The 26,903-nt window shown below is 42.3% G+C and overlaps 1 protein-coding gene, 2 long non-coding RNA genes and 8 other non-coding genes across 11 annotated transcripts; 6 read left to right on the top strand and 5 right to left on the bottom strand.

The window, feature by feature from the left end:
• The first annotated feature begins 605 nt into the window (after positions 1-605).
• Positions 606-677, top strand: trnam-cau (transfer RNA methionine (anticodon CAU)). Its single transcript has one exon. It is a non-coding gene; the product is annotated as a tRNA-Met (tRNA).
• A 3,843-nt stretch (positions 678-4,520) lies between these two features.
• On the bottom strand, positions 4,521-5,502 carry LOC146491377 (uncharacterized). Its single transcript, XM_085152861.1, has one exon. The coding sequence runs from the start codon at positions 5,440-5,442 to the stop codon at positions 4,747-4,749; it is 696 nt and encodes a 231-aa protein (XP_085008987.1). The 5' UTR covers positions 5,443-5,502; the 3' UTR covers positions 4,521-4,746.
• An 807-nt stretch (positions 5,503-6,309) lies between these two features.
• On the bottom strand, positions 6,310-6,392 carry trnas-uga (transfer RNA serine (anticodon UGA)). Its single transcript has one exon. It is a non-coding gene; the product is annotated as a tRNA-Ser (tRNA).
• A 761-nt stretch (positions 6,393-7,153) lies between these two features.
• Positions 7,154-7,225, top strand: trnaw-cca (transfer RNA tryptophan (anticodon CCA)). The gene has a single exon. It is a non-coding gene; the product is annotated as a tRNA-Trp (tRNA).
• A 1,905-nt stretch (positions 7,226-9,130) lies between these two features.
• trnaw-cca (transfer RNA tryptophan (anticodon CCA)) lies at positions 9,131-9,202 on the top strand. Its single transcript has one exon. It is a non-coding gene; the product is annotated as a tRNA-Trp (tRNA).
• Positions 9,203-9,509: 307 nt separating this feature from the next.
• Positions 9,510-9,592, bottom strand: trnas-uga (transfer RNA serine (anticodon UGA)). Its single transcript has one exon. It is a non-coding gene; the product is annotated as a tRNA-Ser (tRNA).
• Positions 9,593-12,725: 3,133 nt separating this feature from the next.
• trnas-uga (transfer RNA serine (anticodon UGA)) lies at positions 12,726-12,808 on the bottom strand. Its single transcript has one exon. It is a non-coding gene; the product is annotated as a tRNA-Ser (tRNA).
• A 761-nt stretch (positions 12,809-13,569) lies between these two features.
• Positions 13,570-13,641, top strand: trnaw-cca (transfer RNA tryptophan (anticodon CCA)). Its single transcript has one exon. It is a non-coding gene; the product is annotated as a tRNA-Trp (tRNA).
• A 1,309-nt stretch (positions 13,642-14,950) lies between these two features.
• trnam-cau (transfer RNA methionine (anticodon CAU)) lies at positions 14,951-15,022 on the top strand. The gene has a single exon. It is a non-coding gene; the product is annotated as a tRNA-Met (tRNA).
• A 9,166-nt stretch (positions 15,023-24,188) lies between these two features.
• Positions 24,189-24,708, top strand: LOC146491369 (uncharacterized). The gene is made up of 2 exons (XR_014872589.1): positions 24,189-24,481; positions 24,639-24,708. It is a non-coding gene; the product is annotated as an uncharacterized LOC146491369 (long non-coding RNA).
• On the bottom strand, positions 24,381-26,441 carry LOC146491368 (uncharacterized). Its single transcript, XR_014872593.1, has 2 exons — positions 26,204-26,441; positions 24,381-25,578 (listed from the first exon to the last, which is right to left on the bottom strand). It is a non-coding gene; the product is annotated as an uncharacterized LOC146491368 (long non-coding RNA).
• Between the last annotated feature and the right edge of the window lie 462 nt (positions 26,442-26,903).

The following is a 26,903-nucleotide window of genomic DNA, read 5'->3' as shown; positions in this document are numbered from 1 at the left end:
CTCATCATACCCAGGATAGTTTTTCACTGTGGACAATGTCACTGTGTCCACTGTGTTGGATACATTCAGATTTCATGTCTAATGTCGGTGCTTGTGATTACAGACGGTATTACATCTCTACCGATGAGAACTGCCATTGACAATCAGCGGGAAGGATTAAGAGCATCGAAGTGCATCAGCAGAGTGTGTTCGTGTAACAGAACGTCGATTTTAGTTAACTAAAGGTAAAATAAGGTTCATTGAAGAGAGTTCATGGGCTTATTTAGGAAGTAAACATGTGCAACACCAAGTGTCAGTGTTTTCACTTCTAAGCGTTTACGTGACTATGCGACTCAGTGGCTCACACAATAAGCTCAGTGATTCTTAAGAGTTAGCAGCTAACGAGGAAATGGTTGGCTGACCCTGGCTTAAAATCTGTTGGGCCGCACACGAGATCTGACAAGCAGTCCAAGAAGCTCTGAAGCACTGAACGCCGAGGTGACAAAGATTTATAAAAGACAATGTTCAAACAGGTACCGTCCACCTTCAGAATTCCCACAGTTTGTTCATGCAAGATGTTATTGAAGGCCCACTTTTAAGCAGCGCTAGTCTGGTGGTACGTGTGGAGCAGAGTGGCGCAGCGGAAGCGTGCTGGGCCCATAACCCAGAGGTCGATGGATCGAAACCATCCTCTGCTAGGCGCGTCTGTTTTTAGGACGTACTAAACAACTGTGCTCAGAAAGGCTTGCTTACAAGTCTGGGATAGGTTTCCAGCAAGAAGCCATTCACCTCCCTGAAATTGGACAAAACAGACTGAACCCAGAAGTTGCCTCACTAAGAACCAAATCCTAGTTACTCTAACCTGTTCCGCACATCTGCTTCAAAGCCCTTTTTTTTTTTTTTTTTTTTTTTTTTTTAGTATCTTTATTTCAGACATATACAAAAAAAACAAAAACAAAAAAAAACAATATATACACAAGTACACATACTTGCATTTACTCTGTGTACATACACACACGTATGTGCTCAGATAAAACAAAGAAAATAAAATAAAAAAATAAATAAAAATAAAATAAATAAATAAATAAATCAAACAGAGTCTCAATTACATGAAATGACAATTATTAGGTCTGAAATGGAGTAGGAAGAAGTATAACATACTTATTAATCCCTACCCCATGCTTAACATTCTATTGAATCCCACTATTCACCTAATTCCCATCATCACTTACCCCACACAATAAACAAGGAGAACATGTATAAACATCGCTACAGTGATAGATATAATTTAGATACAATTTAGCATAGTTATATATACAATGGGTGATCAGCTTTATCAGTTTCATATTCTTCCAAAATCAGTTTTCGAAACATCTTTATAAACTGACTAATGCTTTAACATTGCTGTAGGTCCACAGTAAAACTGTTCCAAAGTTTTACCCCATAAATGGTAACACAAAAGGTTTTAACCTGTGTCCGTGCTTTAAGAGTCTTCAGATTTAATTTTCCCCTCAATGCATAGTCCCCGTCTCTGTCAAAAACCATCCTCTGTACATTTCCTGGTAACATATTGTATCTGGCTTTGTACATAATTTTTGCAGTTTTATATTTTATAAGATCCATAAACTTCAGAATTTTTAATTTCAAGAACATGATGTTAGTGTGGTCTCTAAATCCTGCTTTAGTAATAATCCTGATTGCTTTTTTCTGAGTTTTACATAGTGGTTGAAGTGAAGTTTTGTATGTATTTCCCCAGATTTCCACGCAGTATTCTAAATATGGCAATATAAGTGAACAGTAAAGTACCCGGAGTGATTTGGAAGGCAAAAAATGTTTAACTTTACTCAGTACAGAGATGCTTCTTGACAGTTTAGCTTGTATATGCTTTATGTGAGGTTTCCAGCAGATTTTGTTATCTATTATCACACCCAGAAATTTTGTTTCAGAAACTTGCTCTACTTCAACATTGTTTATTAACAATTTTGCTCCGGCATCTTTTTTACAATTTCCAAATAACATAAATGTAGTTTTTTTCAAATTTAGTGATAACTTGTTTCTGTCAAACCATGTTTTTAGTTTAATCATTTCTTGTGTGACAATTTCCAAAAGCTGCTGTGAATTCTCTCCAGCACAAAAAATATTTGTATCATCTGCAAATAAAATAAACTGCAATATATCAGATGTTTTACATATATCATTGATATAGAGGATAAACAGCTTTGGTCCCAATACTGACCCCTGTGGAACTCCGCAAACAATGTCCAGGCACTCTGATTGATATTCACCAATCTTCACAAATTGTTGCCTGTCTCTCAAATAACTTCTGACCCACTCTAGCACCACTCCTCTAATACCATAGTACTCCAGTTTATGAAGTAATATTTCATGGTTAATTGTGTCAAAAGCTTTTTTTAGATCAATGAAAACACTAACTGTGCATTGTCTTTGATCTATATTGTTGGTGATATTTTCAATTAGTTCCATTAATGCCATAGATGTTGATCTATTTGGTCTGAAACCATACTGACTGTCCATTATTATTTTGTGTTTATCTATAAATTTGTCAAGTCTATTAATGAAAACTTTTTCCAGTATTTTTGAAAATTGTGAAAGTAGAGAAACAGGCCTGTAATTTGTGAATTGGTGTCTATCTCCATTTTTAAACAGTGGTATTACTTTAGCTGCTTTCATTTGTGTTGGGAATGCACCAGTTTGTAGAGACAAATTGCAAATGTGTGTTAAGGGTTTGGAGATGCCACTGATCACTTTCTTAACGATTTCCATGTCAATGTCATCAGAGTCTGTAGAATTTTTTGTTTGTGATTTCCCAACAATATCAATGATTTCCTTTTCTTCTACCACCGTTAAAAACATTGAATGAGGATTACAGTCAATGAGTTTAGTTTCTTTCTCTGCAGAATCTGTTATATCAGGAATATCAGGACTGGTTCTCACCCCAACCGGTCGCAGCAGATGGCCGCCCCTCCCTGAGCCTGGTTCTGCCGGAGGTTTCTTCCTGTTAAAAGGGAGTTTTTCCTTCCCACTGTCGCCAAAGTGCTTGCTCATAGGGGGTCATATGATTGTTGGGCTTTTCTCTGTATCTATGAAGCGCCTTGAGGCGACATTTGTTGTGATTTGGCGCTATATAAATAAAATTGAATTGAATTGAATTGAATTGAATTGAATTGAATTGAATTGAATTGAATTGTATCAGCCAACTCTGGCCCAACACTTACAAAGAATTTATTGAACTCACTAACCACATCATTCATGTTACTAATATGTCTATCATTGTTAACGAAATACGAAGGATAATTTGACTGCCTAGAACCATTTTTAATGATGGTATTTAATGTTTTCCAAATCCCTTTAATATTATTTTTATTCATATTTAATAATTTCTCATAATATTCCTTTTTACATGACCTCAAAATACTAGTTAATTTATTTTTATATTTCTTGTATTTATTTTCAGCTTCTGTGCTTCTGATTGTTATAAATTCTCTATATAAGGTATTTTTCTTTTTACATGCATTTTGTAATCCTTTTGTGATCCATGGGCACGCTACATATTTTTGATTTTTACTATATTTCTTTACTGGGCAACAGCTATCATATAACAGTTTAAATTTTCCTAAAAAAATCTCATAAGCTTTATCAATATTTTTTTCCTTATACAGCATCTCCCATTCTTGCTTAAGCAAATCACTTTTAAATGCGTTTATGGACTCCTCTGTTCTCACTCGTTTGTATTTTGTTGTATTTTCCTGTTTGGCCTTCCTGTAATTGCTGTTATACACTACAAAAACAGGTAGATGATCACTGATGTCATTAATTAGGAGACCACTTATAGATCTGTTTTCTATTTCATTAGTAAATATATTGTCTATTAAGGTTGCCGACTGTGCTGTAATCCTGCTGGGTTTAGTAATCACTGGACAGAGTCCCATGCTATACATTGTATTAATAAACTCATCTGTCATACTATGTTTGTTTGGATTTAATAGGTCTATGTTGAAGTCCCCACAAATGAACATAACTTTTTGATTTGTCCTAATAAATGTTTTATCTACCCACTCCTTAAATATTTCAATATTAGAACCTGGTGTTCTATATATACAACTTACAATGACACTTTTCTTTTTTTCCATACAAATTTCTATTGTTACACACTCTAATATGTTATCCACCACCACCATCATTTTTTCCACCACCCTGTATTTTAAATTTTTATCCACAAACAAAGCCACACCCCCACCATTCTTATTCTTTCTGTTCATAACATTTAATTCATATCCGTCTATTTCAAAGTCCACTCCTTTCTCCATATTAATCCACGTCTCAGATACTGCAATCACACTGAATGGATGTGCAAATTTGCTTAAGTATTCTCTTATTTTGTGAAAATTGGCATATAAACTTCTACTATTAAAGTGGATTATGGACATTTTGCAGTCAGCCTTGACAGTTTTATTGAATTGATCTTCATTATAGTAGCAGCTGATATTTCTGATGTTAAAAAAGTTCAATTCTGGATCAATGTCCTGCTCTGTGAAGTATGTATTGTATTCCATGTTTTGTGGTGAATTTAACTCCAGATTCTCATGATTAGCAATCCTCTGTGATAGCAGTGTATAATTCCCAGATGTTAAATTAGTTGATTGTTCCATGATTTAATATGTTGTGCTTTAGCTTCCGTTGTTATCTTCTGTTACCTGCTTTGATGAATGTTGATTGTTTGTTCAGCTCCTTGCATTTGTAGTCATGTTAATATTTTTCCAGATCCTGAATGCGTTTGATGACCAGCACTTTGGCTTCCTCCGGTGTACCGTTGAGTTTAATAAATATTTTACAGTTTGCAGTCCATGTATTTTGAATTTTACCCAGTTTCTTTAGGTGTCGTGCTTTCTTAGCCATGTCAGCGTTGTATTTAGTTAGATGGTCATTCATGTAGACGTTCGATCCCTTTAGTTTTCTCCCCTGCTTCAGCAGTGCATTCTTGTTTTTCCTGTTTACAAATCTTATGATGACAGCTGGTTTATCACTAGCGTTTCTCCTTGGCAAAGGGTGGCATGCCTCGATGTTATTACAGTCCAGGTCGATCCCTTTTGACTGCAAGAAACCAGCTACCTGTTGCTCTGCAGAGCTAACATCCAGTTCTCCATGGTCCTCTTTGCTGTCAGCAGTCACAGCCCGAGCATATGACCGGGGTTTTATGTGTAGCCCTGTGATGATCACATCGTTCATTCTGGTGTATTGCTCCAGGTCCGCGACCCTGCTTTCCAGATAGACAATCCGTTTCTCCTTCTCTGCATTCTGATTGCGAAGCGACTTTATCTCCTCGACAATGTCCAGGATATATTTCTGCTGTAGCTTGATAGCTGATGTTTCTTCAGTTAAAAAGTCCAGTGACTTTTTGATGTCCTCAATTTCCTCAGCGGACGGCGTTCTCTTAGGCCCCATTTAGTTTGTTGTCTCGCTCGCTCCGTTTCCGTGTGTCTTCAGTTTTGGTCAACTGCTCTTTTTGCTTCTATTTAGATCAAACGTTTGTATTCACCTAACATATTTTTGACAGAATTGCAATAAAAAACAAAACATCACCCATTCACTTTGTTACCTCAACAGCGTGACATCACCTGTTTGCAACACAAGAACAACAATGGAGGCAACGGTGTACCTGCTGCTAAAGCGACGGTAAACAGTTGGACCACTGTGTTGCTTTGGGTGTACCCAAATGGCTGGCTCTGTTTGCCGGGAGACCAGTGACCAGGTACTGCCGCCTAACTGAAAACCAAACGTAACCAGAAAGGATTAAGATTTGTCATTCTAGCCTTTCTATAGCAGTGATAACAAGTAGCCCCCTGCAACAATTTTGATGTCTTTTGTGGAAAGAAGATGGACTGGCTTTGCAGAGATTTTCAGAAGTTTTGAGCAGAGGGGCAGGTTTGTGGGACCTTGTGGGGCAATGGTAGTGCATCTGACTCCAGATCAGAAGGTTGCGTGTTCAAATCACATCAAGGTCAACCAAGAGTGAGAGGACTGCAGCCTGTTTGAATTAATATGTGATTCAAACTCTGTGCACATACCACTGATCGACATCTCCCACCGTTTTTGTTTATAAAGCCTGGAGAGAAAAAGAGTGACTCTCCTTGGAGACGAGCACATTTTGTACAGGAATGATTCGCACGTAAGTACAGTGGTGTGAACCGGTGATTGTAGAATTGTCAGTCACTCAATGCTCCAGGGCACCGTTGCAACTTTTGTATATGAGCTCCTCCGACTAATTGCAACCTTATCTTAGCAGAAAAAGAAGCTCCCGTAATGCATTTTCGCTGTGAGCAGGGTTTGAACCTGCGCGGGGAACCCCCCATTGGATTTCAAATCCAACGCCTTAACCTCTCGGCCATCACAGCTCCTCCACCTCACCTGCACCTTTTGGCCTGTGGTTAGAGATGCCTGCTCCCTGCTCCAACAGCGCTGGTTCTTTTGGAGATCATCACATGCCAGACCACTCCCTACTCAGAAGTCACTTCTCTGGTAAATACCATTAACAGTCGTTGAAGAGACCATTGTGTGTGAACTGTAAGGTCGTTTAGTCAGGTAAGATTTCATTCAAGGCTGACAGCACTGGTCTCCTACCCCATGGATAGCATTTCTGTGCAGACGGCACGAGGAGCCTCTCCAGAGCAGGTTGTGTTTGAGACAGGAGATCATCACGTACAAAAGCACTCCCTTCTGAGCAATCACTTTTCAGGTGTGTGTGAGAGGAAGGTCTTTTATTTTTAGACACTGTCCAAGGACTTTGTCTTTCTCTGACAAGCATCAGTAACAAATATGCATCGTTAAGAATTTGTCTAGCTGGCTTGCAAAGCTCATCAGAGCGTGAGCATTGAATGACAGACACTATATTAGGCCTTTGATTGACTACTGCAAGCGCACTTCAAACCTCGATTTGTATTCTTTTCTCAAAGAGGAGAACCTTTCAAGTATAAAGAGAGATTCTACGTGTGCATGTTGACATGCATGGTCTGAAATGACATGCGTCTTTGGCACAACTTCTTTGCATTCACAAGTTGAACAACCTCCAGTTGCTGAAAAATTGCTTGTGTGGAAAGAAGGTGGACTGGCTTCTCAGAGATTGTCAGAAGTTTTGGGCAGAGGGGCAGGTTTGTGGGACCTTGTGGCGCAATGGTAGCGCATCTGACTCCAGAGCAGAAGGTTGCGTGTTCAAATCACGTCAAGGTCAGCCGAGAGTGAGAGGAATGCAGCCTGTGATTCCCTTCGAATGCAAGGTTTTTAGTTGCTTGTGGCATACTCGTCCGTCTGTCCAGAAATTCAGGTCCATGACTCATGACGTGTCTCCAGTGAGTTGTTGATGGTGTCGGTGAACACTGTAGACAACTGATCAGCACGGTGCTTCAGGCTGGATAGAGGCACGGAGTTTGGTCCAGCTGCTTTGCATGGGTCCTGTGTCTTAGAGAGTCTGTTAACATCCCTTTCAAGTATGGAAAGAGGTGTGAAGGCACATGGAGAAATTTGTGAGCTTTACTGAGTGGTAGAGGTGATGGGGGAGCCGCAAGTGTTGACTGTCTGGGGTGGGGGCCCGGGTAGCTGGACGTTCCATTGTTTTCTGAAAGCAACAGGTGTGAATACATTGGATAGGTGTGAATGGTAGCTGAATTAGAGGGCTTCTGTAAATGGAACTGAATAAAAATGGCAAACAAAACACCCGCATGCTGCAGGTATACAGAGAGCAATGCCATGAGATACATGTAAACACATAGTTGAAAGAAGTAAAGACTGCACCAAAGGGAAACTCACAAAATTATTGTAAAGAAAGAAACATTCAAATATCAAGTATAAGTTTTTCATTCCGAACAAACAAATAGTTTTGAATGATAATGAAATCTAAAAGCAGCTTCAGAGCTGGGCTTGGCATTCTGAAGCAAGCTCATCATACCCAGGATAGTTTTTCACTGTGTCCACTGTGTTGGATACATTCAGATTTCATGTCTAATGTCGGTGCTTGTGATTACAGACGGTATTACATCTCTACCGATAAGAACTGCCATTGACAATCAGCGGGAAGGATTAAGAGCATCGAAGTGCATCAGCAGAGTGTGTTCGTGTAACAGAACGTCGATTTTAGTTAACTAAAGGTAAAATAAGGTTCATTGAAGAGAGTTCATGGGCTTATTTAGGAAGTAAACATGTGCAACACCAAGTGTCAGTGTTTTCACTTCTAAGCGTTTACGTGACTACTCGACTCAGTGGCTCACACAATAAGCTCAGTGATTCTTAAGAGTTAGCAGCTAACGTGGAAATGGTTGGCTGACCCTGGCTTAAAATCTGTTGGGCCGCACACGAGATCTGACAAGCAGTCCAAGAAGCTCTGAAGCACTGAACGCCGAGGTGACAAAGATTTATAAAAGACAATGTTCAAACAGGTACTGTCCACCTTCAGAATTCCCACAGTTTGTTCATGCGAGATGTTATTGAAGGCCCACTTTTAAGCAGCGCTAGTCTGGTGGTACGTGTGGAGCAGAGTGGCGCAGCGGAAGCGTGCTGGGCCCATAACCCAGAGGTCGATGGATTGAAACCATCCTCTGCTAGGCGCGTCTGTTTTTAGGACGTACTAAACAACTGTGCTCAGAAAGGCTTGCTTACAAGTCTGGGATAGGTTTCCAGCAAGAAGCCATTCACCTCCCTGAAATTGGACAAAACAGACTGAACCCAGAAGTTGCCTCACTAAGAACCAAATCCTAGTTGCTCTAACCTGTTCCGCACATCTGCTTCAAAGCCCATTCACTTTGTTACCTCAACAGCGTGACATCACCTGTTTGCAACACAAGAACAACAATGGAGGCAACGGTATACCTGCTGCTAAAGCGACGTTAAACGGTTGGACCACTGTGTTGCTTTGGGTGTACCCAAATGGCTGGCTCTGTTTGCCGGGAGACCAGTGACCAGGTACTGCCACCTAACTGAAAACCAAACGTAGCCAGAAAGGATTAAGATTTGTCATTCTAGCCTTTCTATAGCAGTGATAACAAGTAGCCCCCTGCAACAATTTTGATGTCTTGTGTGGAAAGAAGATGGACTGGCTTTGCAGAGATTTTCAGAAGTTTTGGGCAGAGGGGCAGGTTTGTGGGACCTTGTGGGGCAATGGTAGCGCATCTGACTCCAGATCAGAAGGTTGCGTGTTCAAATCACATCAAGGTCAACCAAGAGTGAGAGGACTGCAGCCTGTTTGAATTAATATGTGATTCAAACTCTGTGCACATACCACTGATCGACATCTCCCACCGTTTTTGTTTATAAAGCCTGGAGAGAAGAAGAGGGGCTCTCCTTGGAGAGGAGCACATTTTGTACAGGAATGATTCATACGTAAGTACAGTGGTGTGAACCGGTGATTGTAGAATTGTCAGTCACTCAATGCTCCAGGGCACCGTTGCAACTTTTGTATATGAGCTCCTCCGACTAACTGCAACCTTATTTTAGCAGAAAAAGAAGCTCCCGTAATGCATTTTCGCTGTGAGCAGGGTTTGAACCTGCGCGGGGAACCCCCCATTGGATTTCAAATCCAACGCCTTAACCTCTCGGCCATCACAGCTCCTCCACCTCACCTGCACCTTTTGGCCTGTGGTTAGAGATGCCTGCTCCCTGCTCCAACAGCGCTGGTTCTTTTGGAGATCATCACATGCCAGACCACTCCCTACTCAGAAGTCACTTCTCTGGTAAATACCATTAACAGTCGTTGAAGAGACCATTGTGTGTGAACTGTAAGGTCGTTTAGTCAGGTAAGATTTCATTCAAGGCTGACAGCACTGGTCTCCTACCCCATGGATAGCATTTCTGTGCAGACGGCACGAGGAGCCTCTCCAGAGCAGGTTGTGTTTGAGACAGGAGATCATCACGTACAAAAGCACTCCCTTCTGAGCAATCACTTTTCAGGTGTGTGTGAGAGGAAGGTCTTTTATTTTTAGACACTGTCCAAGGACTTTGTCTTTCTCTGACAAGCATCAGTAATAAATATGCATCGTTAAGAATTTGTCTAGCTGGCTTGCAAAGCTCATCAGAGCGTGAGCACTGAATGACAGACACTATATTAGGCCTTTGATTGACTACTGCAAGCGCACTTCAAACCTCGATTTGTATTCTTTTCTCAAAGAGGAGAACCTTTCAAGTATAAAGAGAGATTCTACGTGTGCATGTTGACATGCATGGTCTGAAATGACATGCGTCTTTGGCACAACTTCTTTGCATTCACAAGTTGAACAACCTCCAGTTGCTGAAAAATTGCTTGTGTGGAAAGAAGGTGGACTGGCTTCTCAGAGATTGTCAGAAGTTTTGGGCAGAGGGGCAGGTTTGTGGGACCTTGTGGTCCAATGGTAGCGCATCTGACTCCAGAGCAGAAGGTTGCGTGTTCAAATCACGTCAAGGTCAGCCGACAGTGAGAGGAATGCAGCCTGTGGTTCCCTTCGAATAGGAAGTTTTTAGTTGCTTGTGGCATACTCGTCTGTCTGTCCAGAAATTCAGGTCCATGACTCATGACGTGTCTCCAGTGAGTTGTTGATGGTGTCAGTGAACACTGTAGACAACTGATCAGCACAGTGCTTCAGGGTGGATGGAGGCACGGAGTTTGGTCCAGCTGCTTTGCATGGGTCCTGTGTCTTAGAGAGTCTGTTAACATCCCTTTCAAGTATGGAAAGAGGTGTGAAGGCACATGGAGAAATTTGTGAGCTTTACTGAGTGGTAGAGGTGATGGGGGAGCCGCAAGTGTTGACTGTCTGGGGTGGGGGCCCGGGTAGCTGGACGTTCCATTGTTTTCTGAAAGCAACAGGTGTGAATACATTGGATAGGTGTGAATGGTAGCTGAATTAGAGGGCTTCTGTAAATGGAACTGAATAAAAATGGCAAACAAAACACCCGCATGCTGCAGGTATACAGAGAGCAATGCCATGAGATACATGTAAACACATAGTTGAAAGAAGTAAAGACTGCACCAAAGGGAAACTCACAAAATTATTGTAAAGAAAGAAACATTCAAATATCAAGTATAAGTTTTTCATTCCGAGCAAGCAAATAGTTTTGAATGATAATGAAATCTAAAAGCAGCTTCAGAGCTGGGCTTGGCATTCTGAAGCAAGCTCATCATACCCAGGATAGTTTTTCACTGTGGACAATGTCACTGTGTCCACTGTGTTGGATACATTCAGATTTCATGTCTAATGTCGGTGCTTGTGATTACAGACGGTATTACATCTCTACCGATGAGAACTGCCATTGACAGTCAGCGGGAAGGATTAAGAGCATCGAAGTGCATCAGCAGAGTGTGTTCGTGTAACAGAACGTCGATTTTAGTTAACTAAAGGTAAAATAAGGTTCATTGAAGAGAGTTCATGGGCTTATTTAGGAAGTAAACATGTGCAACACCAAGTGTCCGTGTTTTCACTTCTAAGCGTTTACGTGACTACTCGACTCAGTGGCTCACACAATAAGCTCAGTGATTCTTAAGAGTTAGCAGCTAACGAGGAAATGGTTTGGCTGACCCTGGCTTAAAATCTGTTGGGCCGCACACGAGATCAGACAAGCAGTCCAAGAAGCTCTGAAGCACTGAACGCCGAGGTGACAAAGATTTATAAAAGACAATGTTCAAACAGGTACCGTCCACCTTCAGAATTCCCACAGTTTGTTCATGCGAGATGTTATTGAAGGCCCACTTTTAAGCAGCGCTAGTCTGGTGGTACGTGTGGAGCAGAGTGGCGCAGCGGAAGCGTGCTGGGCCCATAACCCAGAGGTCGATGGATTGAAACCATCCTCTGCTAGGCGCGTCTGTTTTTAGGACGTACTAAACAACTGTGCTCAGAAAGGCTTGCTTACAAGTCTGGGATAGGTTTCCAGCAAGAAGCCATTCACCTCCCTGAAATTGGACAAAACAGACTGAACCCAGAAGTTGCCTCACTAAGAACCAAATCCTAGTTACTCTAACCTGTTCAGCACATCTGCTTCAAAGCCCATTCACTTTGTTACCTCAACACCCTGACATCACCTGTTTGCAACACAAGAACAACAATGGAGGCAATGGTGTACCTGCTGCTAAAGCGACGGTAAACGGTTGGACCACTGTGTTGCTTTGGGTGTACCCAAATGGCTGGCTCTGTTTGCCGGGAGACCAGTGACCAGGTACTGCCGCCTAACTGAAAACCAAACGTAGCCAGAAAGGATTAAGATTTGTCATTCTAGCCTTTCTATAGCAGTGATAACAAGTAGCCCCCTGCAACAATTTTGATGTCTTGTGTGGAAAGAAGATGGACTGGCTTTGCAGAGATTTTCAGAAGTTTTGGGCAGAGGGGCAGGTTTGTGGGACCTTGTGGGGCAATGGTAGTGCATCTGACTCCAGATCAGAAGGTTGCGTGTTCAAATCACATCAAGGTCAACCAAGAGTGAGAGGACTGCAGCCTGTTTGAATTAATATGTGATTCAAACTCTGTGCACATACCACTGATCGACATCTCCCACCATTTTTGTTTATAAAGCCTGGAGAGAAGAAGAGGGGCTCTCCTTGGAGACGAGCACATTTTGTACAGGAATGATTCATACGTAAGTACAGTGGTGTGAACCGGTGATTGTAGAATTGTCAGTCACTCAATGCTCCAGGGCACCGTTGCAACTTTTGTATATGAGCTCCTCCGACTAATTGCAACCTTATCTTAGCAGAAAAAGAAGCTCCCGTAATGCATTTTCGCTGTGAGCAGGGTTTGAACCTGCGCGGGGAACCCCCCATTGGATTTCAAATCCAACACCTTAACCTCTCGGCCATCACAGCTCCTCCACCTCCCCTGCACCTTTTGGCCTGTGGTTAGAGATGCCTGCTCCCTGCTCCAACAGCGCTGGTTCTTTTGGAGATCATCACATGCCAGACCACTCCCTACTCAGAAGTCACTTCTCTGGTAAATACCATTAACAGTCGTTGAAGAGACCATTGTGTGTGAACTGTAAGGTCGTTTAGTCAGGTAAGATTTCATTCAAGGCTGACAGCACTGGTCTCCTACCCCATGGATAGCATTTCTGTGCAGACGGCACGAGGAGCCTCTCCAGAGCAGGTTGTGTTTGAGACAGGAGATCATCACGTACAAAAGCACTCCCTTCTGAGCAATCACTTTTCAGGTGTGTGTGAGAGGAAGGTCTTTTATTTTTAGACACTGTCCAAGGACTTTGTCTTTCTCTGACAAGCATCAGTAACAAATATGCATCGTTAAGAATTTGTCTAGCTGGCTTGCAAAGCTCATCAGAGCGTGAGCACTGAATGACAGACACTATATTAGGCCTTTGATTGACTACTGCAAGCGCACTTCAAACCTCGATTTGTATTCTTTTCTCAAAGAGGAGAACCTTTCAAGTATAAAGAGAGATTCTACGTGTGCATGTTGACATGCATGGTCTGAAATGACATGCGTCTTTGGCACAACTTCTTTGCATTCACAAGTTGAACAACCTCCAGTTGCTGAAAAATTGCTTGTGTGGAAAGAAGGTGGACTGGCTTCTCAGAGATTGTCAGAAGTTTTGGGCAGAGGGGCAGGTTTGTGGGACCTTGTGGCGCAATGGTAGCGCATCTGACTCCAGAGCAGAAGGTTGCGTGTTCAAATCACGTCAAGGTCAGCCGAGAGTGAGAGGAATGCAGCCTGTGATTCCCTTCGAATAGGAGGTTTGTAGTTACTTGTGGCATACTCGTCTGTCTGTCCAGAAATTCAGGTCCATGACTCATGACGTGTCTCCAGTGAGTTGTTGATGGTGTCAGTGAACACTGTAGACAACTGATCAGCACAGTGCTTCAGGGTGGATGGAGGCACGGAGTTTGGTCCAGCTGCTTTGCATGGGTCCTGTGTCTTAGAGAGTCTGTTAACATCCCTTTCAAGTATGGAAAGAGGTGTGAAGGCACATGGAGAAATTTGTGAGCTTTACTGAGTGGTAGAGGTGATGGGGGAGCCGCAAGTGTTGACTGTCTGGGGTGGGGGCCCGGGTAGCTGGACGTTCCATTGTTTTCTGAAAGCAACAGGTGTGAATACATTGGATAGGTGTGAATGGTAGCTGAATTAGAGGGCTTCTGTAAATGGAACTGAATAAAAATGGCAAACAAAACACCCGCATGCTGCAGGTATACAGAGAGCAATGCCATGAGATACATGTAAACACATAGTTGAAAGAAGTAAAGACTGCACCAAAGGGAAACTCACAAAATTATTGTAAAGAAAAAAACATTCAAATATCAAGTATAAGTTTTTCATTCCGAGCAAGCAAATAGTTTTGAATGATAATGAAATCTAAAAGCAGCTTCAGAGCTGGGCTTGGCATTCTGAAGCAAGCTCATCATACCCAGGATAGTTTTTCACTGTGGACAATGTCACTGTGTCCACTGTGTTGGATACATTCAGATTTCATGTCTAATGTCGGTGCTTGTGATTACAGACGGTATTACATCTCTACCGATGAGAACTGCCATTGACAGTCAGCGGGAAGGATTAAGAGCATCGAAGTGCATCAGCAGAGTGTGTTCGTGTAACAGAACGTCGATTTTAGTTAACTAAAGGTAAAATAAGGTTCATTGAAGAGAGTTCATGGGCTTATTTAGGAAGTAAACATGTGCAACACCAAGTGTCCGTGTTTTCACTTCTAAGCGTTTACGTGACTACTCGACTCAGTGGCTCACACAATAAGCTCAGTGATTCTTAAGAGTTAGCAGCTAACGAGGAAATGGTTGGCTGACCCTGGCTTAAAATCTGTTGGGCCGCACACGAGATCTGACAAGCAGTCCAAGAAGCTCTGAAGCACTGAACGCCGAGGTGACAAAGATTTATAAAAGACAATGTTCAAACAGGTACCGTCCACCTTCAGAATTCCCACAGTTTGTTCATGCGAGATGTTATTGAAGGCCCACTTTTAAGCAGCGCTAGTCTGGTGGTACGTGTGGAGCAGAGTGGCGCAGCGGAAGCGTGCTGGGCCCATAACCCAGAGGTCGATGGATCGAAACCATCCTCTGCTAGGCGCGTCTGTTTTTAGGACGTACTAAACAACTGTGCTCAGAAAGGCTTGCTTACAAGTCTGGGATAGGTTTCCAGCAAGAAGCCATTCACCTCCCTGAAATTGGACAAAACAGACTGAACCCAGAAGTTGCCTCACTAAGAACCAAATCCTAGTTACTCTAACCTGTTCCGCACATCTGCTTCAAAGCCCATTCACTTTGTTACCTCAACAGCGTGACATCACCTGTTTGCAACACAAGAACAACAATGGAGGCAACGGTGTACCTGCTGCTAAAGCGACGGTAAACGGTTGGACCACTGTGTTGCTTTGGGTGTACCCAAATGGCTGGCTCTGTTTGCCGGGAGACCAGTGACCAGGTACTGCCACCTAACTGAAAACCAAACGTAGCCAGAAAGGATTAAGATTTGTCATTCTAGCCTTTCTATAGCAGTGATAACAAGTAGCCCCCTGCAACAATTTTGATGTCTTGTGTGGAAAGAAGATGGACTGGCTTTGCAGAGATTGGATGGGGCCTGGATCTCCTCCATGCCTGCTTCATGCCCTGGGGGACGGGGCTATGGCTCTCTACATCCTCTAGCCGACCATTACATGGGGAAACCATTTGAATACAAGCGCGCCGATCCACACAGGTGTGCACATGGGTGTTCACTATTCGTAGACTTAAATCACACCTTTCTTGGCTGCTACTTCAAAGCACATTGTGCGCTGTATGTCCTGCGTGCTGCACAACAACATTCAATATTTAGTATTTACTGCTGTTTACACTTAGCTAGATTAATGCGATGGTGTTGTGTATAGTATGTTGCATTGTTTTGTTTTTTTTTTTTGCTTGTTTTCTATTCTTTCTCTCTCAACAGGTGATCCCGGAGATATTTTTTCTTCCCCCCTTTCTCACTGTCCCTCTCCCCTTCTGTTTTTCTTTTCCTTCCTCTTTCTTTCTCCCTTTCCTATCCCTCACTCATGTCTGTCCCGTCTGTAACAACTGAAAATAAAATAAATAATAAAAACAAAGGTCGATCAAATGGACCAATACGGCAATGCCATGATGATCCATTTGGCAAAATAAATCCATTGGGTATCCTTGTTGGTCTTCAGACAACAATTCTGACGGCTAAAGAACCAAATGGGACAGGGACAGGGACAGGGAAAAAAAAAAAAAAAAAAAAAAAAAAAAAGATAATGAAATCTAAAAGCAGCTTCAGAGCTGGGCTTGGCATTCTGAAGCAAGCTTGTTGGGTCTAAATCAGACCCCGCTGATCCCAGAACTTATTCCCATGAAAGAAAGACAAGGCAACAGCGATTGATCTTTTTACTTGCAAGGGGGGCCTTGTCCGTACCTCAGCACATCACAAAATGACCTCTCCGACTGCCCCCTCTCGCTCCCTTTTATTGGCAACGTTCACACAATAAACAATAGTTTACAACACGTACCTTCCCCACGTAACCCCCCTTGGTTACAAATGACAAGGCACTGTGTGTGTGTTATGTGAGAATGTGTGTGTGTGTGTGTGTGTGTGTTAGATCTCCTGCTGACCAAAGGGTCGTAAATGCAGGAAGCTTACATCAAAAGCTCAAGGATGTGTCAGTGATAAAAGCCTACAGCCCCCCCACCTAGAACCTCGAGAATCTGGGGAGGGGAGGACAGAAAGAATTCCTTTCACAGAATTAAAACAATGTACAAATGGTAAACATAAAAATGACAATATTTAACAATTCACCCTGACATAACCCTCCTGTTTGTCATTTTTATGCCTCAAATTATTCCTATGTAGTACATTCTAGCCATGCACCTCATGCTTGACATTTTCAGCGCAGGCGTCATTTTATACACAGGCTTCTGTCATGTCAGTAATTTCAGTCATGTCATATTGTTGCAAAAGTACATAATTAACAAATGTATTGGAAATCATCTTAGTCAGCATTGATCTTATACAAGGTAAAATGCATCCTATACATAAGCAAATCAGCATCAACAATACATAAACAGGAATTAAATTTTTCAAAAGAGGATGCCACCAAGGACCAGACATTAACCAACCTATCCAGCCTTATGGTGCATCTATTCCTGTCATGTAATTCATTATGTATTTCTGCAAGTAAACAACTGGATATCAAAAGTCAAACAAGAAGAATCATCATTCTCAAAAATCATATGTCACTACAATCCAACTGTATACAGACATATGCATTCAAACACATCAGTTGACTTCATCGTTTGTCCATGTGGCTCTCAGCTAACTTCAAAGCTGTAGCCTGGTCAACACTCCTTTTTATGACTCCTATCAACCCCCCAAATCTCACTGTAGGCTTCCTGTGGGGGTTAGAGTCAACTGGTGAGTTATCTGCATTTACAACTCTTCTCCTGTCCTGTTGTCACCACAGAAAAAGCTTTGTAAAGGAAATTGGATCAAGCTGTTTTGATCTTCTTGGCTCAAAACCTCAAGTGTTCATGATGTAGATGTAGACAAAAGGCTTCTCTGTTTACATCCTTCTTGCAGAAGACAAAAGAATAGGTGATGTTGCACAAATTCCACGGTAAATCTTCAACTTGGACTAATCCATTGTCCTTTATGCACATAGGCAATCGGCCTGTTTCCAGTTCGTTTAGCTGTTCAATGTCCTGCAGCGAGTCATATTCTTTGAGTCAGACTAGCAGGTCTGACGTACCAGAGCAGTTCACCTTCCCGGCTACTGGTGAATCAACTGTCCATTCAGGTTCAGAGCAGTTGAAAAGTTGGCAGTGTTCCAAGTACGTTTACTCCTGGATGTGTTGCTAAGGCAACCAAACAAACTGTCTCGCTCTCAGTGATGCTATATGGCCACAGTCCAGAAGAATGTGTAGCCAGTGGCATCACAAGCATAACCATTGGTCTCGTTCTTTAGGTGAGCGGTTGTGTTCTTAAACTGCCACCAGTAGTTGTTGAAAACCCATGTGGGTACTGGGTGTGGTTTGCTCTGTCCCAATGCGCTCCCTGTCATCCCACTCTGGGTCCACAGGCTCAAGAAGATGCACAGCACATTCCCAGCCATTCTGATGAGTACCTGTGGCTCAGTTGGTTTCTTCACCGGATTGAGACGAGGGGCCCTGGAGGCTTTCCCCCCCCTTTGTACCCGGACTTCCTGCCACTTACTCCGAGCTGGCCTGGATGTGTGTCACCTTCTTGCAGTGCGCTTGATGTATCCATGTATTCCTTCCGGCAATCTTCACTGCTGTGGTCGTTGTCAGCAGCACCCGATAGAAACCTTCCACCACGGACTGGACCAGCACTTCCTCTCCATGGCCTTATCAACATCCAATCTCCAGACTTCAGACTCTGCTCCTGCGGAGAAACAGAATCATCTGGCAGATCATTTGTTCTCATGACTACTTTATCTTAACTAATTCTATACAGTCTAACCATGTCCTGCCTGTCTTCCTAAGTCTTAACTTTACTGTTCTTTTAGTTCTCTCTGCCTGCAAATGCAATTTTTTTTTTTTTAGTATTTAATAATCCTAGAGTGAGTATAACCTACTGCTGCCATCATTCCCCCCTGTGGAGACATTGCAAAGCCCATGGCTCAAAATAGCAGCAGTCTTGTACAAATTATTAGGCAGTATTGGTTTATCACACAGATGATAAACACCAACCTGCAAACTTGCTCCTTCTGTAAGCCACAACTGTTTTCCTGCTGTAGGTGAGTGGCCTACATGTCTGCTGATGTTGTACTGCCAAAATGTTAACACCATGTTTACTAAAGCTGCCTCTTTTGCGATGTTATCTGCAAAAACTTTCCCTCACATGTGTGCTACACATTTACAAACGGCAATTCCACTGGTTAATAACACTGCCTCCAGCAGATTTTGCAAGAGTTTGGTGTGTTCTACAGGTTTCCCTGTAGAGGTTGTCACACCTCGTCTCACTCACTGCACTACAAGGAAATGTAATGTAGCAAATGCACACTGGCTATCAGGGTATATTGTTTCTCTGCAGCTTTACACGTTTCCGTTAAAGCTAGCATCTCTGCTGCTCAAGCAAATATAAAACATGTTAGTTGTCCTGCATAGATAACTTTCTCACTGTCTACTACAGTAAAACGTGTTCTAGTCTGTCCCTCTGCTGTTGTAAAACTCAAACCATCAACAAACCAAACCTTTCCCTCAACGAGTGGCACAGCTATTAAGTCATCCCTCGACTTACACTTCTTCTCCACGTGCTCTCTACACTCATGAGAAGTGCCCTCTTCTTTCGTTGGCGAAAAGGGTTTGACAAATTCAGAATTGTGCACCACTTTATGGTTATGTATGGTTGTGAGAGTAACAGTAACATTAAAGACAAGTGTCTTGTAGGTGACAGAAATGTAAGTTTAGTCTGCAGTAATAGACATCTACCTCGTGTGGAACTAACAATGTCAAAAGGTGAAATAAACTATTTCCTGAAACATTGTACAGCTTAAGCTGCTGCACATACTGATCTCACGCATGGAGGTAAAGCACAAGCAACTAGAACTAATCTTTTAGGATAGTAAGTTACTGGCTTCACTTGTGGAACAAGTGCTGTTAGTTATTTCACAGTCACCTGGCATTTGTGCTGTTCACAGAACCACAAGTCCATCGCTGGACCTCCTCTGCACTGTCACTCTTGGAGCTTGGCACGCTCCCTCAGGTTCTCATGTTCCAACGCTCCTGGAAGCCCAGTAGCACAGCTCTCTGCGCGATGCTGCTGTGCTGGACGTGATCTCTGATCCTCCTGAAGACTCTCTCCAGGCCTCAGCTTCCATCTTGTGGGCGATCCTCTCAGTCACTCCTTCTCGTTATGGCACCTCACGACATCTACAAATTAAAAAATGACACTCCTCTCGCCACACGGCTTTTGCCATGTGTCAACTCCCCAATGAGACATGTACAAGAATGTTGCACAGTCTCCCTAAAATTATCTCCAGGGTTTGTCCCTTGGAGCAGCTTCACTCCAAGCTGTAACCCTGTGTAAAAACCATTAGTCAGCAATTAAATGTTTTGCTTGTTTAACTCCCAGCTTCAACCTGTATCCTAGAAAACAAAGTTTTAAAGTTAAAACAACCTCACATTTGCAACCAACTGCAGCTCGTAAGTGTAATAAAGTATTCAGCATCACAGAGACAAGTATCATTGCAGGTTTATTCTGAACTCATTAAACTCCTACTTTTTCCCATAATTTGTTCCAAATCATTGAACATCTCAATGTCATTCCACATTGTAATCAGCGACTTCCCTTAAGTTTGTCACTCACCATGAGCCCAAATAGTGGTCAGATAATGAGCCTCATGTAACTATTCTGTAACCACTGCACATCTGTTCAATTGTCACTTGTCTGTCTGCTGAATCCTTTAGCACTCTTAAGGAAAAACAAACATTAGCCAAACACACGGTTCATCCAGATTCCAGAGGAGCTGTGAAAAGTCGTAAAGTTAACACTCACTGTGGAAAAGTAACAATGGTCTCATCACAGTATGTCTCAAACTGTATTAACTTCTCCCCTGTAATTTTCACATTTTCTCCAACATTCTCTCAACAACACAGTGTAATTTCATCATCAACACATAGCCTGTAACTACAGTTTCCTTCACACAAAATCTCAGTAATCCTGTGGTAGAAAAACATCATTAAGTTGTGTCCTGCTATAAATCACATGATCAAATCACATGATTAACCATCTGCTGTAAAAAGAAATGTAAATGTTAGCGCTGCGCAGGTGTATACACTCTTTCTCACAGTAATCTCTGTGAGCAACATAAGGTAGTGAATAACACACCCATGGTAAATTCACAGACACAAGAAATTTTAAACTAAAAAGGTTAAATTTGCAGAGTTCACATAGTCATGTGACCCAAGTTTCCTCCTGTGGTCTCCTTCTGCTCCTGCAACAGAGACACACACAGAGATACATCCACACCTTTATCAGGTGGGGGTTCACTTCACACAATGGTGTTAAGTCAGTCAGTCTTGTCAGCTTCCCCATTTATTTTAAAATTCTCACTCAGTGATTCTTTGCAGATTGTGGAAATTATCTTCGCATTCGTTTCCACACTCAGCAAATTGACGTCATTTCAAAAAGAAAAATAATTTAGACTGGATTTCCTCGTTGAATCCTTTTGGACAGGAACTTGTTTCCTAATTGTCCCAAATAAGTGGCTTTCTCCTGAGCCCATTTTAATTTTGGAGAAGCTCACTTTGCAACAGTTTTCTCGACGACGAGTCGTATAGCGCTTCTGTTCTAATCGTGCAGATCTGCTCAAACAGAGATCATCAAACAAAACTTCAGTGCACCATGAAAGTAACAAAATAAAAGGAAATAAAGGAAAGGAAAGGAAAGGAAAGAAAGGCCTTGTTTAAGTCATGACACGTGTTCTTCATGCCAGGGGGATAAATCGTAACAACCCAATTGGCAGGCTCAGCTTAGTAACAAAAGACAAATCAACAGCCAGTTTAATCTCAAACATTCATCCAATCAGCCATACACACAACATACAGCATAACCCTGTTGTCTTAGCACATAAGTTTCTTCTCATGTAACTAAATGTGTGCCATGTTAAAACTTCTTCACACACCAGAAACTCACAATCAGCTCACTCATCTAAAACTTCTCATCAGCATTCTGTTTTTCTCCTCTATGATGTAACCATCTGTCCTCCTATAATATTCAGTCCACTAGTCTATGTATCACTTTCATCTCACTAGTGACTTGGACAAGATGACAAACAGAATCTCATGCTTAAGATGCTGTCTAGTCTTCATGAGTATCATTTATTGTGTATATGTATGTAGGGTTAGTATAGTTAATGCATTTTCTGTATGTTTTCGTGTTCCTCTCTCATCACACTTTCATTAATCTCATCACTGCTTAAAACATCACACATCTCTCTCTGTTTTTTTTTAATCTTTTTTTTAAACTGTACTTTTCTCCGAACAGAAAATAGCATTACAGCTGTTTCAGACTGAGAAACACCAATCACTCTTCATGTTGTCATTCATCCACACAACTATTTTATTTCTTTTTGTCCACTGGGCAGGTGATCTGCAGTATCATGTCTGCCCCAGCTGGATACCTTTTCACACACACTGTGACGTCAAACACTCACTTCTGCTTAGATCACAATTATACTTCATTAATTTCGACAACGAGATCTGCATCTCCATAGGGCAGGGTGTTATCACCTGGCCCTTTACCTGTGTATTGTGTCAGGGATGGATATGTGGTTGTAACGTTTGTGTTCACTAACTTTACTTTCTGTTTCCTGCCCTTCCTAGTCTGTCTTAGACTCGATGCTGCTCCTAGTGCCTCTCCATACTCAGCCTTTAATTTCTCCTCCTCTGCCTCTGCTCTCTCACACTCTTCTCTGCCTTTCTTTCTGCTAACATTCTTGCTTCTCTTCTCTTTTGAGCCTGCTCCAGCCACAACTTAGCAACTGCTAACTGCAATTCCTTCCTCTGCTTCACTTTCCCTGTTTTACCTGCTACACTTACAACTATTCTTTCTACAAGCACTTTACTCTTAACTTCCACTAATGTCCATTCAAATCCATATTTTTCACGTCAACAACCTACATACTGCGTGCTGCCCGATAAAAATTTCTCCATAAATTTTACATCCCCTTCTAAGGCAGACTTACACATTTTACTCCCCATTATGACAATTCTTTTAAGTTTGCGGCAGGTAACACCTTACCTCAAAAATCCAGGCTATGTGTACACAACAGGTCACAGAATTACGTTAACACCGCTTTAGGTTTCCTTCTGTGTGGCTGCGTACACCTACTGGCAATCACACACGCATACGTTCATTCACACACTTTTTAAGGCCTATAATCTTAAACTCTTTATACCGCGGCGAGCTCTTTCCTCCTTGTATATTGGTGGAGAAACCATACACTCAACGCACTTATCTGCGGAGTCCTTTTTATAGAGCTCTATCCTCCTTTCGGCGGAGAAACCAGGCAGCTTGCGTCTACACGCACAGCTCTCATGGACCTGCGTCCAAAACGCACAGTCCAACGCACTCCCGTGCCCGCGTGAAACCGCGCAGCTACGGAGCCGTTTATTTCTTTAATAGCCTGCGACCTTCCCGCACAGCTGGCGCACTCACGTACCGGTCACGTAGCCGCTCTCTATTGTTTTAGGTTCGCGTGAAACCGCGCAACCAGCGCTCCCCTGGACTCGCGTGAAACCCGCGCAGTCTCAGTGACGCATTCCTATCTAAAATTCCACATTCATTCACACGGTTACAGAGACGCTCTCTGTTTGCTTACTGTTGTGTTGCGTTTCGTTCACAGGAGAGTCCAGGATCCCGTCAGTCGCCGTCCACGAGGGGAGTTTAGACGCTATCTCGCCGGCCTGGTCGCGAATTTTAACACATCAGGCTTTATCAGGCGTCCTACGGCCTGGCTGTCGACAGTCTGCGGCGTGTCCTCGCTCTCCTCAGTGTACGGCAAAAATTCTTGGGCTCCGGCTCCGAAGGACCAAATAATGTTGGGTCTAAATCAGACCCCGCTGATCCCAGAACTTATTCCCATGAAAGAAAGACAAGGCAACAGCGATCGATCTTTTTACTTGCAAGGGGGGCCTTGTCCGTACCTCAGCACATCACAAAATGACCTCTCCGACTGCCCCCTCTCGCTCCCTTTTATTGGCAACGTTCACACAATAAACAATAGTTTACAACACGTACCTTCCCCACGTAACCCCCCTTGGTTACAAATGACAAGGCACTGTGTGTGTGTTATGTGAGAATGTGTGTGTGTGTGTGTGTGTTAGACCTCCTGCTGACCAAAGGGTCGTAAACGCAGGAAGCTTACATCAAAAGCACAAGGATGTGTCTGTGATAAAAGACTACAGCCCCCCCACCTAGAACCTCGAGAATCTGGGGAGGGGAGGACAGAAAGATTTCCTTTCACAGAATTAAAACAATGTACAAATGGTAAACATAAAAATGACAATATTTAACAATTCACCCTGACAAAGTTCATCATACCCAGGATAGTTTTTCACTGTGGACAATGTCACTGTGTCCACTGTGTTGGATACATTCAGATTTCATGTCTAATGTCGGTGCTTGTGATTACAGACGGTATTACATCTCTACCGATGAGAACTGCCATAGGGCTTTGGAGCGTGATGTCACGGGGGTGGGCGTGGAAAGGATTTTGGCCTGATTCACCATGTTCGGGGTCTAAGCGCAAGCGACGAAGGAGCGAAGGCACACACAACAGCCACGGTTTGTTCTTGCTGTGTGGTCCGCTGCAATGTTCGATCGCACGACCGGCAAGAGAATAAGCTTGAAAATGGTTTATCTTTTCATTCTTTCCCAACCTGGAAGCAACATGAGGCAGCTCGTGTATCGATGTTAGCAAACGAAGGCGTCTAGCCTGAATAGCAGCTGTGAGACGAGCTCCAGTTCTCTTCCATCTCCAAATATCTGTTGGTGCTCCAGACATTTTCATTCCGGTAAGTTCTAAATATGTTCATATCACTCTTTATAGCCTATTAGTTTTATTTTCGATGCACTCTGAGCTCATAGCAAATTAGAACAAACATCCTACTGAGTGATTTTGCAGAACTACCTTCTATTTATAGAGATGCTAATTATTTGGCATCATTGCAGCAAACCAGCCTATGAAATGGATGAAACATCATGACTGAGTTCCAGCGCTACACAAGGGACCTGCTTCAAACATACCACCATGACAATCAGATTACTTCTTCCATGTGAGGGTGAAGAGGTGACCCTTCAGGATAAGATGGTGAAGGTTTGCTGCATTTGGGAACAGTGTGATAATAAAACCAGGGAAAAATGAAACCTGCTCCTGTTAAACATTCCTAAGTCTTTTGCTGTATAAATAGCGGTATTTTTTCAAAAGATACAGTAATTAAGGTAATATTAGTAGTGGGTGATATCATGTAAACACTGTCATGATTTTATGTAAACATTTTGTCACTTGTAAACTATAAATGATATGGATTCTACACTGTAACGGATGTGATGTTGTATAAAGTGGTTTTAATAATAAAAAAAAGGCAAACATTAGTTTGTTTCTTTATTCAATTTTTGAACAGTGGGACTCAGTCATTACATATAAAGTAAATGCAAATTATTTACACAGCAGTGCACTACAGGCATAAATCTAGACCCCTAGATAAAACATTATGGCATTATAGCAGTGACAACTCCTCCACAGTAGCAGGTGTGATTTTTCTTTTTTGAGGACGGCTCCTTTTGCCTTTCAATATAGATGGTCTGTTTATGTTTTGATCAAGAGCCTTTTTTGGGCAGCTGAAGAGGAGAAGTCCATCTTATGGCCAACCTCTGGCTGTATCTTGGTCACATTACCCAGCAAAACCCAGCATGCAGGTTCATCTGTAACAGTCCTTGTGCCACGGATCCGCACTGTTGCTTCTACATTAAACAGAAGAGCAGTGACATGGCTGCAGGTCTCCACGACTCCGGCCTTACAGGTGCAGTGGGCGGCTTCAACCTTCCCTGTGATGCTCACAGTGACCCATGGCTGCAATGCTGGTTCATTCAGTCTTTGAGAGTGCAGGACCTGAAACACACACAGACAAAGTTAATTTAAAGACAAGGACTATGAGCCAAGGCCGACATAAATGTGTATAATCTACTTTATCATAAATGTGTTTAGAAAGTTAGCACATACATGTAATTTTTCATTTCTTTATGTGTCCATCTATAGAACGCTGCATGTTATAGTGTAAATCTGCCTGTTCTCTGTCAGAAACCTGCCTGCAGAAAATGAACCTAAAGTATGTAATGCAAGGATGTCATCACTTTAGAGATGGAGAAAGCATAAAGTGACAATTATGAATCACTTAATATGATAAGGAGATTCTGCAGGTCATTAATCAATGTATAAAATTAAAATAAAATGTATTTTTAGTGACACAGGATACAAATATGGAAGCAAGATGTATAATTAGAATTATTTATAATAAATATGAATAAATCATTGCAATTTCTTTAACCATAGAGAATAACTAAATCCTTCAGGACAATGTCACATCAATGCACTGAACTCACTATGTTATCCCTCTAACAGAGCCTCCACATGTTCTCACTGTAATTTCCCCTCATGAATGAATTTATGCTGCACTAATCTGAATGTTTGCAGGGAAATCAAACGCATTTCATACTCAGTACTCGAGCTGACTTACCTTTGTTTGAATGACGACTTGTACGCGCTGACTCCACAGACAAGGTACGAAAATATGTCAGGCTACGTCAGTAGCGGTTGGTCTTCAGGGTTTCTACACAACGGCCGTATTTCATACGGGTCCACATTTCCAATGCACGCTATTTTCTGCAAGTACCGCCACTTCGCCTCTGGATGTAATCGGTCTCTATACCGTCCGTTTCTTTGGAGCTGCTTTTAAGCATCTTGTAATCGTCGTTCCAAATCAGTGTGTTTGTTTTGATTGATAGACCCCGAACATGGCGCCGCGCTCCCACAATGCATTGCGGCGTGACGTCAACTCCAAAGCCCTATAGACAATCAGCGGGAAGGATTAAGAGCATCGAAGTGCATCAGCAGAGTGTGTTCGTGTAACAGAACGTCGATTTTAGTTAACTAAAGGTAAAATAAGGTTCATTGAAGAGAGTTCATGGGCTTATTTAGGAAGTAAACATGTGCAACACCAAGTGTCAGTGTTTCCACTTCTAAGCGTTTACGTGACTATGCGACTCAGTGGCTCACACAATAAGCTCAGTGATTCTTAAGAGTTAGCAGCTAACGAGGAAATGGTTTGGCTGACCCTGGCTTAAAATCTGTTGGGCCGCACACGAGATCTGACAAGCAGTCCAAGAAGCTCTGAAGCACTGAACGTCGAGGTGACAAAGATTTATAAAAGACAATGT

The sequence above is a fragment of the Neolamprologus multifasciatus genome, chromosome 23, assembly GCF_963576455.1.
Source record: "Neolamprologus multifasciatus chromosome 23, fNeoMul1.2, whole genome shotgun sequence".
NCBI lineage: Eukaryota > Metazoa > Chordata > Actinopteri > Cichliformes > Cichlidae > Neolamprologus > Neolamprologus multifasciatus.
The sequence above is the reverse complement of the archived record's forward strand: the minus strand, read 5'-3'. Positions and strand labels throughout refer to the sequence as shown.

Bases quoted from the DNA above. Each gene is read 5' to 3' on its own strand.
- LOC146491377 (XM_085152861.1), bottom strand. From the start codon at position 5,442: ATGGGGCCTAAGAGAACGCCGTCCGCTGAGGAAATTGAGGACATCAAA.